The 18,560-nt window shown below is 43.5% G+C and overlaps 1 protein-coding gene across 15 annotated transcripts in view; it reads left to right on the forward strand.

The window, feature by feature from the left end:
* The window catches only part of tanc2a (tetratricopeptide repeat, ankyrin repeat and coiled-coil containing 2a), a 1,120,879-nt gene extending 1,111,973 nt beyond the window's left edge, over positions 1 to 8,906 (forward strand). For 14 of the 15 annotated variants that reach the window (XM_070864738.1, XM_070864743.1, XM_070864740.1 and 11 more), the window contains one exon: positions 1,740 to 8,906. In XM_070864738.1, coding sequence (XP_070720839.1) covers positions 1,740 to 3,705 — 1,966 coding nt within the window. In that variant the 3' untranslated portion in view covers positions 3,706 to 8,906. The remainder of the gene's footprint in view (positions 1 to 1,739) is intronic. The other variant, XM_070864751.1, reaches the window with a different exon arrangement.
* Positions 8,907 to 18,560: the final 9,654 nt, after the last annotated feature.

Here is an 18,560-nt window from a genome sequence, read left to right on the forward strand (position 1 = left end):
TGGTCGGAAGCTCATTTCAGGGTCCAATATGACACCAAGATTGCGAACAGTGTAGTTCAACCTCATACAGATGTTAGGAAGAGGGATGGAGTCAATGGCTAGGGGGTGGAGTTTGTGGCAGGGACCAAAAATAGTGGCATAGCTCTTCCCAGTATTTAATTGGAGAAAATTTCTGCTCATCCAGCACTGGATGTTGGACAAGCAGTCTGACAATTTAGAGACCATGGATGGATCGAGAACCGTGGTGGTGAGGTGGAGCTGGGTGTTGTCAGAATGCATGTGGAAACTGATGCTCTGTTTTTGGATGATGTCACCAAGGGGCAGCATGTAGATGAGAAATAGGACGCGGCCACCAGCGGTAACGATGTGGGAGCAGCAAGAAAAGCCACTGCAGGAGATTCTCTGGCTACGATTAGATAAAAATGGAACCAAGCTAGTGCAGTCCCACCCAGCTAGACGACATTGGAGGTGAATGGAGTGGTTAACCATGTCAAATGCTGCAGACAAGTCAAGAAGGACAAGGAGGGATAGTTTACCTTTGTCACAGTCACAAAGGATGTCATTTGTGACTTTGATGAGAACCGTTTCTGTACTGTGGCAGGGGCGGAAACCTGACTGGAGAGATTCAATCATGGAGTTGGGAGGCGACACACGTCAAGGACTTTGGAGAGAAAAGGGAAGTTGTAGATGGGGCAGTAGTTTGCAAGGACAGAGGGGTCAAGTAGCAGTAGGGTTAAGTGAGCAGGTATTAGTATTGTGATGTCCTATTGGTGGGGGCACCACTGACAGGAAGCCAGATACTTTCCATACCCACCTTGAGCTTATTAGGAAGGACAGCTGTTCATTTGGCATTATAATGTATTGTCCATTCCACGTGTTGTATTCGAGTCTAACACACCCTGATCATCAGAGAGAGAGTGTAACTGCAGGAACCAGTCAGTACCATTAATCTGTGAAAGTAGTTTGCAGAAATACCTTGAACTATTCTGAATTATGTATGTCCTAAATAGTGACTGTGCGCATGTTCATTACTGAGTTCTGACTATAACCAGCTGGGGCTCAGTTGGTAGCACTCTTGCCTCGGAGTCAAAAGGTTGTCAGTTCATGTCCCACTTCAGAGACTTGAGCACCTGATCTAGGCTGACACTGCACTGTCAGAGGTGCCGTCTTTCAGATGAGACATTAAACCAAGGCTCTCAGGTGGACATAAAAGATCCCATGGGACTATTTGAAAAAGAACAGTGGAGCTTTCCTGGTGTCCTCGCTCAGTTCCTCAATCAGCGTGCTAAAAATAGATTATCTGGTCATTTAGCTCATTGCTGTTTGTGGTACCTTGTTGTGTGCAAATTGGCCGCCTCATTTCCCAAAATTATACTAGTAACCACACTTCAAAAGTACTTCATTGGCTGTGAAACACTTTGGGATGTCCTGAGTACGTGAAAGGCGCTATATAAATGCAAAAGTCTTTCATTTAGGAATGCAGATTTAGTGGTGAGGGTGTGAGAAGACTGAGTACAGAGTAACATGAGGTTAGCCCTAGGAACATAGGTAGGGGGAGAATCTTTTATGGGTTTGTGCAGATATTGGGAGCTCCCCTGGAAAGCAGGTAGATTTGTTTGGACAACTGGGCATGTTGCTCTCTGTCCTTTGTGGACTATCTGCAAGGCAACTTGCACATGTTAGATAATGTCTCTAAAGTAAAAGTATATTTATTTCACACACCTTTTTCTTTCATACAGGCAGTTTCCAGCCGCCCTAGAAGATTTGCATGAAGCCGTGAAGCTTTGCCCGAATAACCGTGAGATACAACGCTTGTTGATACGAGTAGAAGAGGAATTCAGGCAGATGCAGTACAGCCAGCAGGTGCAATACACCCAACAGCAGCAACAGCAACAGACTCAGCGAGAAGACGTAGACTCTATGCATGAATTATATGACGAGGAATATTTGGAGCAGGAGTTGGACAATGTCTCTGTTGGCTTACAGACAGAACCAAGGCCTAGCCAAGGGCTGCCAGTTATCCAGAGTCCACCTCCTTCCCCTGCACACCGTGAGCCTACCTACAGATCCAGCTCTCCTCTCAACTCCCACCAAGTTTTTGACTACAGACCAAACCCTTCAATCTCCTCCCCGACTCGACAGGGGTACCAATCTACGTCGCCTTCGCTTTCTCCTACTCACCAGAATTCTCATTATCGGCCTAGTCCTCCGCCTACCTCCCCTGCTCATCAGGGGTCTTCATATCGCTTTAGCCCACCCACAGTGGGTGGACAAAGCAAAGAATATCAATCAAGTCCCCCTCCTTCACCATTGCGTAGAGCCCCACAGTACAGAGCCAGTCCTCCTGCAGATAGTATGAGTGCATATAGGCCTCAGTCTGGCTCCCCAGTACGGTATCAACAAGATACCACCATAGGTCAGCTTCCTGGTAGGCCAAAATCTCCTTTATCCAAAATGGCACAAAGACCCTATCAGTTATCTCAACCTCCATCAGGTCCACCCCAACAAGGGCTTAGATTACAACCAGCCAAGGCCCAAATTGTACGCACTAACCAGCCTAGTTCTGCAGTGCATTCTAGTGCTGTTATACTTGGTGGAGCCTACAACCAGGGGCCCCACTCCATGAGCACCAAGCATCAATCGTCTTCAGTTGATATGGCTCCTACTCAAAGCCGCCTGGTTTACCAGCCTGTAATGGGTGGTGTGGTGGCCGACAGCAGACCTGTCCAGCATGTGCAAGCCAGTCTAAGTGCAGGTGCAATAAGCAATGTTTGCCAGCTTCCAGGAACAGTGATGACTAAAGAGGATCACAGCCAAAGACCCTCTTCTGCCTTCCGAGGAGGGATGCGGTATGGCCAAACCCCTCAGATTGGTCGCAGTCAGTCTGCTTCATACTATCCTGTTTCCCACTCCAAGCATGAATTAGATAGGTCCTCTGTACCATCCAGCCAGATTGCATCTCCAGATGTATCTCACATGATCAGGAGGGCACTCACTGTGAATGCTCCAGAAATTAAACCTCACCCACCAACGCCTCGACCTTTGCTCCATTCTCAAAGCACTGGCCTTCGATTTTCCCCCTCTAACAATAGCCTTTCTTCTAGCTCCAATGTTGTGTCTTCATTCCGACCTTCTGCCTCCATCCAACAGATGGAAATTCCACTCAAGCCCTCTTATGAAAGCCGATCCTGTGAAGAGCAGTCCCCTATCTCTCCAACACAAGGTTACCCCGGAGATTCTGGTCGCTCCAGGACCACGCCTTTCATGGGGATCATAGATAAAACAGCACGGACACAGCAATACACTCACATGCACCAGCAGAGCCGAACGTGGGCCGTGTCCTCTGTCGACACTGTTATCACCAGCCCCACCTCCTCTGGAGGCATATCCCCCCAGTCTGGCTCCTATAGTCCACCCCCAGTCAGTAATATTGCTTTCTTCAATAAGACTAACAATGCCCAAAACGGCCACCTAATAGAAGACGACATGTGCGTCTCCCATGGAAAGCTGACCAATGGATCCCGGGCAGAGATTTTGGAGAGGGTTAGTCAGGCTCCCTCGTACCCAGATGTGAAGGTGGCTAGAACCTTGCCTGTTGCACAGGCATATCAGGACAGCATATATCGGCAGCTATCCAGAGACTCACGACAAGGGCCAACGTCACCTTTAAAACCAAAGAGACCATTCGTAGAGTCAAATGTATAAAGGGAATCCTCTAGATTCTAAATCCCATGTTGTGAGCAGGTTTGCAATGAAACTTCTTGCACATGTAGCCACACAGTGCACTGTACAATGAAGCTGCTTCCACTTACAGAAAAAAAACAGTAATGGGTTCAGTTCTATTCCGTTGCTTAATTATGAGTAGTTTCTAACTTTTCTAATTATTGTACAGAAGTTTAAATGTCAGGGGGGAAAAAAAAGGTGAAATGAATATTAAAGTATGAATGTTTAAGTGACGGATGTTAGATTAATGCATTATCAGGTCAGTTCACATTTTTACTTTACATAGGTAGGTTCAAAAGTACTTATGGGTAATTTTATTTAGGCTTTTTAAAGAAGTCTGACGCATAAGTTACAATAAGGTGCAGATAATGACATTTATTTTCAAAGACATTGCTGTGATTTGTACAGCTTGTAATCAGTTTACTATGATTTGTACGTAATGGGTGCATTACACAGAACTGTCGGTACGTTTCCAAAACCTCAGACACCAATCTGCATTTAATCTTGAGATCAATTCTCTGCACTAGCATGGGATCAGGACTAATTTACCTTCAGAGATAAACAGTAAGTGTTTGTTTTAGCTGCAAGGTTAATCTGTTTAATACTGTAAATGTTGTATGAAGTTTTGCTCTCTACGGACCTGTAGTTAATAATATTTAAGAGTATTTTAAGTTAAGTCAACTTGTATCAGGTAATTTTTTTTTTTAAACTTTATTTTTAACTAGGTGCAACTATTGTTGAATTGGTGTGAATAGAAGGGGACATTCCCAAAGCGTAGAATATGGGAGCTGACTTTCCACTGGCGATCTCCTGCTCATTCCTTATATCTTTGGCAGTAGAGCCACAGACACCCCAGAAAAATTACATCGATGCCATTTTTCTGGGGTTTCCAGTGCTATTCTCCCAGACTAGCAGGAGAGTGCCCCCACTCCCCCTGTGGATTTTTACTCCCATGATGCTTTCTATGTTTTTACTGACCAACCTCTCCAACTTCTTGCATTTACTGCAGTGTTCTGTCCCACCTCACTTGAAAAGAAAAACGGTAATTTTTGCTGTTTTAGTGTCAGTACTGGATCACTAATTCACGCCCATTTTCTGTCCGACAGCAACTGCACACATAGTTTCCTTAAAATTTTCAATACTCCTAGTTGCAAAAAAGATTTTGAGAAATGTTCAGTAGCTTGGGGCAGTCTTATTCTCAATGTCCTGAAATAAAAGAAATGGAATTTTTTTAACATTTCTGATGGTATTGAAATGTGCCGTCCTCAAAGGAATAATGAGAAAACGCACAAATGCCTGTTAACAGGACTATGGTATTTGTTACCCGTGTAACTTTAAAGTGTTATTGAATAATCAGATTTGATGGCATTGACCAAAAAGCTTGCGCATTCACATTCTAACCCTTTTCCTGCACTGTCTGTTTCAACAATGTCACTTTCCTTGTAAGGTTTAGGATCCTATCCTAGAAATTCCATTTGCACTATCTGATTAGGACAGAATGAACACCCCAAGCAGAACTAGTCCGGTTTTGGTCCATTGTTCTTCCAGTCTAAAAAGATCATAAATTCAATAGTGTATAAGTCTTAAATCCGGACTTATAGAACACTCTGTACGTGTACTTGAATTAAGTTGAGCTACTGGTCCCAATTAACATCCCTGAATTTGTTCCCAATCTTAATCTGTATAATTTTGTTTTCCATTAACTCTCTTCCCCTTATATCCTTCATTCTAAGCAGAGTGTGGGTTGTAGACACCCTGATTTGAAAACTAAGCCACAGTTGCTATGGAATGAACTGGTATAAGATTCATGTCTTGGCTTACTTCTCCATGGTCTTCCCTGTAGAAGGCATTTGTCTTCTGTTTGGCACCGCCTCCTCTCCACCTAATGAGCACCAGAAACTCAGTGTGTCAATCCTCTCCCATGATGCATCATCTTCTCTCCATTTACTACCAATGCCAGTTTTTTTTTAACTCTCATCTTTATCATTCATGGCTCACATTCACTTCCCTCTTTCGGGTTCCTTCATTTCTCAATTTCCTTTTCTGAATGTATGATTTGGTACGTTGCCAGACTTCATTTGCGAGACTGTTTGCTTTTGCCCTTGTCGGTTGTTTCTGCTTCACTGCAATGTACTTCTACTCATATTTGGAAATGTCCCCCAAATGCACTTCAGAAAAACAAAGTTATATGAAGTCATCTTAGCATTAAAATACACAAGGATAGGCAAAAAAACACACAATCACAATGTGCAGTTCCTTAATTACACCAATACATTATTTCACAGAATTCTTGTACTGAAAGTTTGCCATCTGTATTTGCTGTATATGAGTGCACTTTATTGTTAACCTTTATATACTGGATAGATAATCGTGACTAGTGTTCTCATTAGGAGATAAACAGTTGGGATCCTTAGTGTATTTCACAGAAAAAAAGCAAAATACTAAATTTGTAGCACAAAACAGGTTTGCTGTAAATAAATGCCACACTGTTGGGCACTAATCCAGCATCCCTCAAACTCTCTTCCTTGGAAACTCCAACAGCGCACAACTTAACTCTCACTTTCACAATGTATATATTATGCATAAAATAGAAATGGTACATGTTACCTGAAAATGCATAGAAAATTCAGTCTTTTGCCACGTGCCTATAATATTTTTGTAGTACAGAATTCAATAGTAGAAACCCACCATTATGTTGATGAGAGAGGGCATGTAATGTATGCAGATTACATACTATGTTGTTTATAAATCTAGATTAGAACAGCACAACTAACATTGAGGATGAGTATTTGGATTTGCTGCCTGCAAATTCTATTGGTCTGGACTCGAGGCAAAAGAAACTTGATTTGCAAGAGTTATTGAGCAGAGGGGAAAAGAAGAGAGCTTCCCAAAACTGCCAGGGAGATGGGTAGTCTCCATGAACCACATGGAACACGGCAATAAATTGACTTAAGCAGATGTACATGTAGTGTAGAAATAGTTATCAAATGTCAGCACCACAGGCCAGAGAGCTATCTGCAAAATTACCATTGTGGCAATGCAGAAGAAACAAAATGGAAAAATGGCAGTACCATTTTTCTTAACTCTGGCCTGAGCTAAATCCACAATAAGGGCCACAGTTTGTGTTATATTCTCATTAAAACCTGATCATGCCTATTCAGCTTGATCCGGATTTCAAAACCTCTTTGGAGCCGATTATTAATAAAAGATTGACCAACAGACTAACTGAAAATGTAATTTGGAGTTAAGTTGTGTTGGCTGAATGTTTCCTCTAGCCTGTAGCTTTTAAAATCACAGGAGCTCGCTAATGCATCAGTATCACTGCAACTCTATATTCTTGTTGCCCATATCTCTAGCTAGATCTACATAGACCAGTTAAGACATAGCATAATTCTTGTTATTGAAGTGAAGATTTACATGCATCTTGGTGGGTCTTGCAATTTGTGCAAAGAGATAGTTGTTACTTTTGTTGGCCCACCTAGGCTATGTTTCAGTAATTATTCAATTACAAAACTTGTTGCCAGTATAAACCATGCACTCCTACCGCCAGCAGAGCCATGGGAATTACCCCTCAACCGGTAACTGAAGGAACATTTTATAACTAAAATGTGATCGAATTACACTTTTCTGGCTTATTTACAGAATGCTGAATTATGGTTATAATTCTATAATTTATTCTTAATTTTAATTTATGATGCTTGGCATTAAAGTTACTGATAGCTCCTGATTTAAACAGAAATACTCGCCCTCAGCAACAATATCTTCACAACATAACGCATATCCTTCCAATTACTCCAGTAATGTTTTGAAGCGCCCTCTTTAACTGAAACAAATTGTGAGGCATTAATGCTTTAACTACTTGGTTTCTAAGGTGCAAGTACACTCTAATTAAATTCAGTATACATACTTCGCATTTATTGGCTTTTAAAGAAAAAAAGTAACCTAATCCACATTAATGGGAGTGTAGTAACCCTTAGCGCATGGATAAGTGAAGGTTATAAAATCAAGTCTATATAGACCAACAAAAAGTGTCTTAAAATATGTCAATGAATCACCGTGGAGAAACTGGTTAAATCTTGTAAAATGCAGTGTTGGAGAGCTACTTAAAACATTCAGGAATTTACTATTTTTAAAAGTGCCATGATTTGAAAATGTAATTTAGTGATTACATATCTACAGATCTTACTCTTATGATCATCTGTTGCTTCTCTCTCTTTCTCTCTAGTGATCCCAAAGTCCAATATTTGAACTGGCTTATTTTCCCACATTCATTGTAGAGTTAAGGGAAATTAAAATATTGGGGCAAGGTGCAATACATAGTTCATGGACATCAATTGTCAGACCTTCACCAGAATTACCACATTGAAAATAGCCCTGTGAGGTTTCAGAACATTGTTTCTCATAATGTACGTCCAAACTTTCATTCTGATTTGAAGTATAGTTATGTATATTTGCAGTTAAGATTATCAAACTTAATAGTATTGACACTCCAGGTAGATAGCACACTTCAGGCCAAAAACAGTTTGGTCCTTTTGGGATTCACCCAAAACAGAATACAATGTATAACAGGAATGAATTTTCCTTCTTTAATGAGGAGTGCAATGTTTTTTTTTGTTGTTGAGTACATACAGAATCAGCTGCGGCAGGGATGTGTGTAGGTACTTTTTTTTCTCCCCTTGAAAATGATAGAACCGATTACTAAACATTTGAATGTAATTGCAGAAAATGATATTGTACCATGTGTCAGTTCTGTGTGGATTCATGGATTCCTTTATTTTTGCTGTACTGTTAATAATGCACCAAGAAGGCATCTGTACACAATGAGTCACCAGCTGGGGAGCTGTATAAAAATCTTTGGTTTTCTCTCGTGTGTGTGCGTGTGTCTCTCTCTCTCTCTACCCATCTCTATCTCACCACCCCCTCACTCTCTCCCCTTCTCTCTCTTTTCCCCTCTCTCTTTTGATGTAAAGGATTTTCTCTGTATATTATAAACTGCATGTTTTGTTCCAGTTACTGATTAATAATTACAAAAGGTTGTGATATTGTATCCAGGTCGCCCTGGGCTGCGGCCCTTTCCATATTTTGGATGGAGATTTCCCTTTGCTGTATTGCTTGCTGAGCAGAGTAATATTGTCTGTACATGTGGGCTGTGAGTTAGTGCAAAAACAAAACAAAAAATTAAACGAATGCTTCTGTTTTTATTTTTCATTTACAGATTGTGATCTGTACAATTTACTGTATAAAAATACTGTACCTATTTATAAATGGTTAACACTTCAAATTAAATGAAACACAACTGCCTAACTTTCATTACTGGTTATTTTTGAAATTCGTATGAAGAGGTATAAATTGTCTGTAATCCAATCAGACATGAAAGAAGTGTTGCAGCACAGAACCAATTCTACACAATATGCAAGATGGATATAAACAAAAGTGTTAGCAACTGCTACACATTCATCCTTACTGGAACAGGCTCATTTTCCACAGGGGCAACTTTCTTCTTAGGAGTCTTTGTCCTCTGAAGTGATCGTCATGTAATTTGGTCTCAAATCAAAGTGCTGCTTACACCAGACCCCAGCGGTTTTTCTCCCATATCAGTAACAGGGTTTTGCATTACGTACCCAATAGGCATATTCTGGAAAAAATTCTTGTGCTTTAGAATTGTCTGATCCTGACTTGTGAAGTTCTGACATTGCCATCTGAACACAGTTGAAGATTTGCCATTGCTGCATTCTTCTTACTTTTATTCAAGCATTTCAGTATGGCTTGCAGGAGGCTTCCAGTGTTGCACATTGAGCCGTTTCCCTGAAGACGGGATGTTGCATGCACTTCTATTCATTGGCCTCTTTGGGAATAGGTCTGCTGCCCAAGTCTACAGTCCAGGATAGAAGAGGATTCATTTAGCATAGGAGGACTATTGACTATGTGAGCCCAATCCATTTTAAGGGCATTGATCGAGGCAGATTCTGTATAATATAGTGGGACCAAGGAATAAGCAACTTGCTCTTTTGCAGCCTAGCATTTTTTCCGAGCTTTTATGTTAAAATGACAGCACCACATACTTCTGGAGAGTCGGCTTCAATGATTCTGACATAAACAGGCCAGAAAGGTTCAGCATAATCTAGAACTCTCTAGCTTTGATCAATTTTGAGGCAAAATATTCAGAGCTAGAATGACTTTTGGGAAGATGAGGATGAATCCCCCTTCACTCCCCATATTTGACATCACAAATAACTATTTTGACCTAATCTAAAATTGCTTTTGGCTTTGGAAGCACCATTTGTAATGACTTGGGTCTTGAAGGCGATCTGCCATTGGGTCCAGCATCTCCATTCCATTCAGTCCACTTCAATGTAGTTAAAGGTCTTGAGAATCTTGCTAATTCAGATAATGCTTTAGGGATTTCTATCTTAGAATAAAGAAGTGATTCTACCTTAACATGCATGGGCAAATATTTTGATCAATTTAATGCTCGAGTATTTTTGACTGTGTCTCTGCAGTTTTCTATGGTCTATCATGACCTGGATTTTTTTTCATGTTTTAGGATGGAATTTGGGATAGGACCCAGTTACACTCCATTTGAGAATCACTTCGATTTCCTTGGGAGGGGAGTGGGAAGTTCTTGGAACCACCCTCCTGCAACTTGATGTCATGGATGTTGCTGGGACTGGCAGAAGGATGTGACCCACCAGAGTTCTCAGCAATCTCCTCTGTTAACCCCAGCAGCCTGTAAACAAGCAGCTGTACAGTACTTTCACAAAGAAGAGGGGATCCACCAAGTATTGAGAGGCCAATTTTCTTATAGCAGCCATTTGCAAAGTGATCCTGTATTCCTGGAAAGCAGACTAGCTTTTTTATTTTCTGTATTGATGTGCTGGACTAGCTGGCTGTGTCTTTAGTGGCTGCCCAACACCTCTATTTACTGCCCATCCCAGCGGGTACCCCTGCTGCACCAGTCCTAATGCGAGTACCCGTGAAATAGCTTGACCCCGGCAATTCCGATGGGCTCAGGCGCCTAATTTTTGCAATGCCAAAGAAATCCCACTCCACCATCTCTACAGTGGCAGAGGGGAATTGCGAATGATCAGTTCCCACATCTGTAGGTTGGAAAGGTCAGAGTTGGCAAACTGAACATAGTTGCAAAGGCCACTAAGGGAGCCTTTTAAAAAAAAAACTGTCTTGCGTTCCTCCTTGATCAGGGCAGAGTTCTTGCACCCTAGAGAAGGAAGTTGGATGATTGGGGCAGGGAGCGTATGCTTTAACATCACTTTAAAATATGATGACTAAACATTGGAAGCGATGGTTACAAATGTGTACTGTCACCTTACATGCTTTCAGTTTGTTGGCTGCATGCATGGCCCAAGCTCTTGGGGAATAATGTGTAGTGACTTGAGAGTAGTACATGTAGATCATTTTCATGAAGGGCGATTCCAGCAATTTCTATTTTTGTTTCAGATTTTCAACATTTGTGATAGAGGTTAGCTTTATTAATTGGTTGATTAAATTATTTAGACTGGTCATTGTTTAAATAGATTTTCTTTTGTTTTGTGAGTGAAAATAAATTCACATAGACTCTAGTAAAGTAAGAGAGACAACTTTATTGCTAACAGAGCTCAGGGAGAAGAGTTGAGATCCCGCGATCTGTGAACACCTTCTCCCCGAGTGCCTTGTGCCGCGGGGTTATAAGCAGTTTACAGGGGGCGGAATACAATCATTTAAATTCATTTACATACAACCAATCAATCCATATGGCAACGCAATTCATTTACATACAACTTTTTAGTCCTAGTGAAACCTGATAGCATGGCGCGAGTTTGGGGGCCCTTCCTCTGTATCTTCTTTTGTGGTTAGTTATTCTGTTGCAAAGCTTTCTATGAAACAGTGGCCTGCACCTGGCCAGGAGTCACTTGTTGCTGCAGAGTTCATATCAGCGACAGCAGATAGGCTTCTTGGTACAAAGTTCATTTAGTGGAAAGGCAGATAGTTGGCTTACCCCATCCTGCTTTGCTATGTCCGAAAATCCACTCCAACAGTTCCCCCTGTTGATAATGGAGGATGTTCACGAAATCCAGATGACCACAATGAAGGTGGCTCAGTGCCTACCTTCGAGGCAAGTTACTTCCCTGCCTTGCCTGTAGCTCTAGCCTACCCTTCATAGGTAGTGGTCTGTGCCTGCGTCGTCCGCTCCGTCTTCCTCGGCGTCTCCGGGTGTTCCCATCAGATGTTCTTTTCCGGTGATCACGCTGGTAACCGGCACTATTCGGGCCATCATGACTTTACAGCAGATATTAAAACATCCGATAATCAAGCAACAAGTTATTATTACAACAAGAATAACTACTCCATGCGTTAAATAGGACCCCCAGGATCTCCCTAATAGCCAGTCAAGCCAGCTATTCTCCCTTTTTGGGCCTTGTCTGAACTCATCAATGGCTTGGGTGATACTGTATGATTCATCCGTAACATGCGTTATACATTTGTCTCCTATTATTGTGCATACTCCCCCCTGTTGGGCTAACTGATAATCTACGGCATAACGAGTCTGCTGCGTATACAATTTTAATTCAGACAGATCCCGGTTGATGGCATCCAATCCCTTAGATGTGCTGTTTCCCAGAATGGTTAATCCACAAATAAGATAGTTCCTATTTTTGGCACTAATTACCCCCGCTGATCCCCCCACAGACAGGGCCCCGAGGAACCCGTGGCCAAGTGATGATCCCAGCGTGATCGGATCCTCCCAATCGGCACAGAACTCCTTGCTGATGGCCCGTGTTACTATCCCTCTCTGGGTATGCCCTCTTTGGGGGCATGGAACAGTGAGTAGTCCTATAGTTCCTACTGCAAAGAGGACCGGGAGGGTCGGTGTTGCGGTCTTGAAGGTGCCGTTGAGGAGGAACACAAATCCCTCCTTAGCTCTATAACACTTTATGTCGGTGTTGCTAACACTCGTGAACTACTTCTATCACCAATTGCTCGGTTCCCTTGAATTTGAGCCCGATCCTTCCAATTGGTAAGCATCAAATGGGTATGCCCATGTTTCTGAGCTGACATGAGTTCCGTTGCACTGACCGCAGATCACTTGCCTCCCTGCGGTCACGTTCAGGCATCTTTGCTCGTTACAGATGCAAGTAAACTGGCCTCTATGCACTCGACAGTACTGACGGGCACACTGCGTCTGCACACAGGTGGTGTTCTCGGGGACCAGGGCATATGCACACCCCCATCCTTGCTCCGAGAAGCAAAGCGGGTAGCTTGCGTTGTCTGAGCATACCGTTTCGTCCTTTCCCCGGGACCCCCTGCACACAGGATCTGTGGGATTTATTAATTCCATGCATCTTCCCTGTATACCCTTTCTATATTCGCCCGTTTGTCCCTCACAGGGTGCGTCCGAGATATCCACCGTATATAAGTCACACGGGGTCCACCCAGGGGTAGCCACGAACAGGGCCTCTACTGATTGGGCTAGTGGGTAACACACGGTTCGATTGCCGTGTAAACGTATATGGGTCTTGAAAAACAAGTTATCTTCTAATCCTATTAACTTTACAACCGTGACAACATAGAGTAACGCGATTAGATACGCTATCTTAGACATGTTTGTTTCGCTCAAACAATACAATATTTACACATTAGCAGTAGCCGTAATTTGGACTTGCTTGCAGTCGTCACCTGTTTGGGGTGCATAAACAAGTATCCTGGTTACATTATCGTGAATCATATGTCTTATATTTACTCATTAGTTTCTTTGTACAATTTCAACTGGGTCCAATGTTTCCAGACACTCTTCCCTCTTATGTCCAGACAGGCACAGGTGTCTCCACTGATTATGACCTCATATGGGCCATTCCATTTTGGTGCAAACCCTGGTTTTTCAGGTAATGATTTTACCATGACGCGACATCCCGCCATCGGGACGTCAGGGAGCCTTTCAAGCCCTTTCTGAGTGTTTCTCTCTTCCTGATTGTCTCTTACTAATTTACGCATCCCTTTGAGTTGAGTGCTTAGTTCCAAAAACATACCATTTAATTTTGTCTTTTAATGGGCCTACGTCGGCCCCACCTGTTATGATGCTTTCTGGTAATTGCATCGCCCTTCCTGTCATTAGTTCATAAGGGATTAATCCGGTTGTCCAGTTTATCGTGGCTCTTAACTTCATTAATATAATAGGTAATACTTCTGTCCACGTTCTTCCTGACGTTTGCATGGCCTTGGCCAAGGTGTTCTTAAGGGTACGGTTCATGCGTTCTACCATTCCAGAACTCTGCGGGTGGTAGGGGATGTGGAATTTTTGTTTTATGCCCATCAGCTGGCATACTGTTTTAACAATCTTCCCGGTGAAGTGGGTGCCCGTCGGAATCTATCTGAAGAGGCACTCCCCATCGGGGAATCACCTGCTCGGTCAATATCCTTGCCACTGTTGAGGCAGTGCAATCACGTGTGGGGAAAGCTTCCACCCACCGGGTAAATTAATCTATAATCACTAGGCAATATCTTTTTCCATGGGATGGGGGCAAAGGACCTGTGAAATCAATTTGTAAATGTTCCCATGGCCCCCGTGGACGGGGCTGGTGACCCATTTTAATTTTAATGGGCCTGCCTGGATTATATTGTGCGCACGTAATGCATCGATGGCAATGTTTGCCAATATCTCTCCCCATCCCCTTCCACCACCAATCTCTTCCAAGACTCCCGGTCATGGCCTCTCGTCCCGATTGGGACAGGCCATGGTGCAACTCCAATAATGTATTCTGTATGCATTCAGGCGCCATTACCTTGTCGTTTCATCTCCAAACGTTATCCTTTCCTTGCGTTGCGCCCTGCTTTGTCCACATAAGAACATAAGAATTATGAACAGGAGTAGGCCATCTAGCCCCTCGAGCCTGCTCCGCCATTCAATAAGATCATGGCTGATCTGGCCGTGGACTCAGCTCCACTGACCCGCCCTCTCCCCGTAACCCTTAATTCCCTTATTAGTTAAAAATCTATCTGTGACTTGATTACATTCAATGAGCTAGCCTCAACTGCTTCCTTGGGCAGAGAATTCCACAGATTCACAACCCTCTGGGAGAAGAAATCCCTTCTCAACTCAGTTTTAAATTGGCTCCCCCGTATTTTGAGGCTATGCCCCCTAGTTCTAGTCTCCCCGACCAGTGGAAACAACCTCTCTGCCTCTATCTTGTCTATCCCTTTCATTATTTTAAATGTTTCTATAAGATCACCCCTCATCCTTCTGAACTCCAACGAGTAAAGACTCAGTCTACTCAATCTATCATCATAAGGTAACCCCCTCATCTCTGGAATCAGCCTAGTGAATCGTCTCTGTACCCCCTCCAAAGCCAGTATATCCTTCCTAAAGTAAGATGACCAAAACTGCACGCAGTATTCCAGGTGCGGCCTTACCAATACCCTATACAGTTGCAGCAACACCTCCCTGCTTTTGTACTCCATCCCTCTCGCAATGAAGGCCAACATTCCATTCACCTTCCTGATTACCTGCTGCACCTGCAAACTAACTTTTTGGGGATTCATGCACAAGGATCTAAAAGAGTTTCATGCACAAGGACCCCCAGGTCCCTCTGCACCTCAGCATGTTATAATTTCTCCCCATTCAAATAATATTCCCTTTTACTGTTTTTTTTCCCCAAGGTGGATGACCTCACACTTTCCGGCATTGTATTCCATCTGCCAAATCTTAGCCCATTCGCTTAACCTATCTAAATCTCTTTGCAGCCTCTCTGTGTCCTCTACACAACCCGCTTTCCCACTAATCTTTGTGTCATCTGCAAATTTTGTTGCACTACACTCTGTCCCCTCTTCCAGGTCATCTATGTATATTGTAAACAGTTGTGGTCCCAGCACCGATCCCTGTGGCACACCACTAACCATCGATTTCCAACCCGAAAAGGACCCATTTATCCCGACTCTCTGCTTTCTGTTCGCCAGCCAATTCTCTATCCATGCTAATACATTTCCTCTGACTCCGCGTACCTCTATCTTCTGCAGTAACCTTTTGTGTGGCATCTTATCGAATGCCTTTTGGAAATCTAAATACACCTCATCCATCGGTACACCTCTATCCACCATGCTCGTTGTACCCTCAAAGAATTCCAGTAAATTAGTTAAACATGATATCCCCTTCATGAATCCATGCTGCATCTGCTTGATTGCACTATTCCTATCTAGATGTCCCGCTATTTCTTCCTTAATGATAGTTTCAAGCATTTTCCCCACTGCAGATGTTAAACTAACCGGCATATAGTTACCTGCCTTTTGTCTGCCCTCTTTTTTAAACAGAGGCATTACATTAGCTGCTTTCCAATTCGCTGGTACCTCCCCAGAGTCCAGAGAATTTTGGTAGATTATAACAAATGCATCTGCTATAACTTCCGCCATCTCTTTTAATACCCTGGGATGCATTTCATCAGGACCAGGGAACTTGTCTACCTTCAGTCCCATTAGCCTGTCCAGCACTACCCCCCTAGTGACATCCCCCCTTTCTTCCTCAGAAGTGTCCTGGTGTAGTTTCTCGATACTTATCTGTTCGTCTCGGACCCCAGCGGCGCTGACTGAGGCTTCCTCACACTCCTCTTGTTCTAATGCCTCTTGTGCAGCTAAGTCCGCAGCTTGATTTCCCTGGTGACTCAGCCAATCTGGACTGGTTCGGTCCGGTTCCCTTTGGTGGGCTTTAATTTTAATAACCACTACCTGTTTTGGTTTATTACTGGCTGCTAAGAGAGCTTCTATTCTCAGCTGGTGTTTTATGGGATGTCCGCTGGTTGTGATCAAACCCCTCCTCCCCCATGCTGTCATATAATCGTGTACTACTCGAATGCATATCTACTGTCCGTATAGATATTAACGATCTTACCCTCTGATAGTTCCAGTGCCCGGGTGAGGGCTACCAATTCTGCCACCTGAGCTGACGACCCCCCATTAATTCGCCCTGATTCGACTAACTCTAGATCCTGGTTAACTACGGCCCATCCGGTACGAGGTAGTCCCTCTACGTATTTTCGCGAGCCGTCCACAAACGAGGTTTGTTCTGCGGTTTGAAGGGGCGTGTCTTTTATTCTATCCTCTTCCATGTCCATATCCACGTCCCCGCAATTGTGGGACTCTCCCTCTTGCATTATGTCCTCCGCGGGGTTTTCCCCTACATCTCTAATTATAGTTACAGCTTTGTTGGGTGGCAAGAGGACTGCTTCCCACTTTGCCCGTCTCATATTAGAAACGGTTCTCAGTTTTCCTGTGTTTAACATTTCTATCAACGTGTGCTTGGTGTGGAGAATGATGTTTCCGGTCATTACCACGGGCTCGCTTATTTTTACTGCCCAAGCTGCGCAGTCTAGTGCAGCTATACATCTGGATAATCCGGTCACCACCGGACCTTCGGCGGTGGAGTAATAGGCTATAGGTCTCCTTTTATCCCCATGATCTTGGGTGACCACGGTCGTATAGAACCCATCTTCATTGGTACAGTGGATGTGGAAATCTTTACCCATGTCAGGCAGTCCCAATCCAGGTGCGGAGACTAGTTCTGACTTGAGTTTACTATATGCCTGTTCTTGTTCAGGGCCCCACTCTATAAGGTCTAGGGCCGGTTTTTCTCCCTTTACTATAGGCTCGGCAATCTTTGCAAACTCAGGGATAAAGTTCCGGCTGTAATTAAAGAGACCCAGTACCTTCCTCGCTCCCCCCCCCCCCCCCCTTACCGTTACTGGTCTAGGCATGTCCTTGACAGCCTTTTTCCTATCCGAGGGCATTTCTTTCAACCCCTTTGAAAGGCAGTACCCTAGGTACAGGACTTGGGTTTTCCCTACCTGTGCTTTCTTGGGGTTGATCTTAAGGCCTGCCGTCTCCAAAGCGCGTAACACCAGCTATAGGGTTGCCTGATGTCCCTCCTTGGTTTCTGAAGCTATTAATATGTCGTCAACATATTGTAAAATACTATTTCCTGCCGGTACTTCTATTTGTTTTAGTACGTCGCTCATGACTCGGTGGAATATGGCAGGACTATTATGGAATCCTTGTGGTAATCGGGTCCAAGTATATTGTTTATCTTCCTCCGTGAAGGCGAATTTCTCTTGTGATTCTGGGTCGAGGGGAAGTGCCCAGAAGCCATTGGCTATGTCCAGGACTGTAAAGATTTTACGTTCAGGGGATAATCCATTAAGGATTGTGGAGGGACTGGCCACTATCGGGTATAGTTTGGGGGTGACCTTATTAAGGGCGGTGTAGTCAATGGTTAGTCTATAACTCCCATCTGACTTCCCTACTGGCCATGTTGGGGAGTTAGTGGTGCTAACAGTTTCTCTTAAAAAAAACTTTTTCCACTAGTCCCTTTACTATTTCTACAACTGCTGTTCTGGCTTCGGGTCTTATAGGGTATTGCCGGTGAGGTTTATGAGATGGTCCAGGGACCTTAATAGGGTCCATGTCCGTCTTTCCAGTATCCAATTTTGTCTGTGCCCAAACCCCGGGCACAGAGGCACAAATGCCGCCATATCCTCCAGTCTCGGTATGCCAGTTGGATTTTGTGGCTGTTGCTACACCTAAACTTTCCATATGGTGAACTATCTGTCCCAAATCTCCCTTACTGCCATCTGCCTTTGGCCATGTTAATTTCCCCTTGCCACAATCAATCAGGGCCTGGAATTCCTTCATTACATCATTCCCCAATATTGTTCCCTCACGATTCTTGCATACGTAAAATCTCATGAGTATACATAAATTATCAATTTCCACCACTTTGGTGGTGCTCAGGTAGGCCGGTGTTGGCCGTCCATCTATTCCATTTATTAAAGCCTTTTTGTCGGTTACGGGAAGGGGTAGAT

This window comes from Pristiophorus japonicus, chromosome 21 (genome assembly GCF_044704955.1).
Source record: "Pristiophorus japonicus isolate sPriJap1 chromosome 21, sPriJap1.hap1, whole genome shotgun sequence".
Classification (NCBI taxonomy): domain Eukaryota; kingdom Metazoa; phylum Chordata; class Chondrichthyes; family Pristiophoridae; genus Pristiophorus; species Pristiophorus japonicus.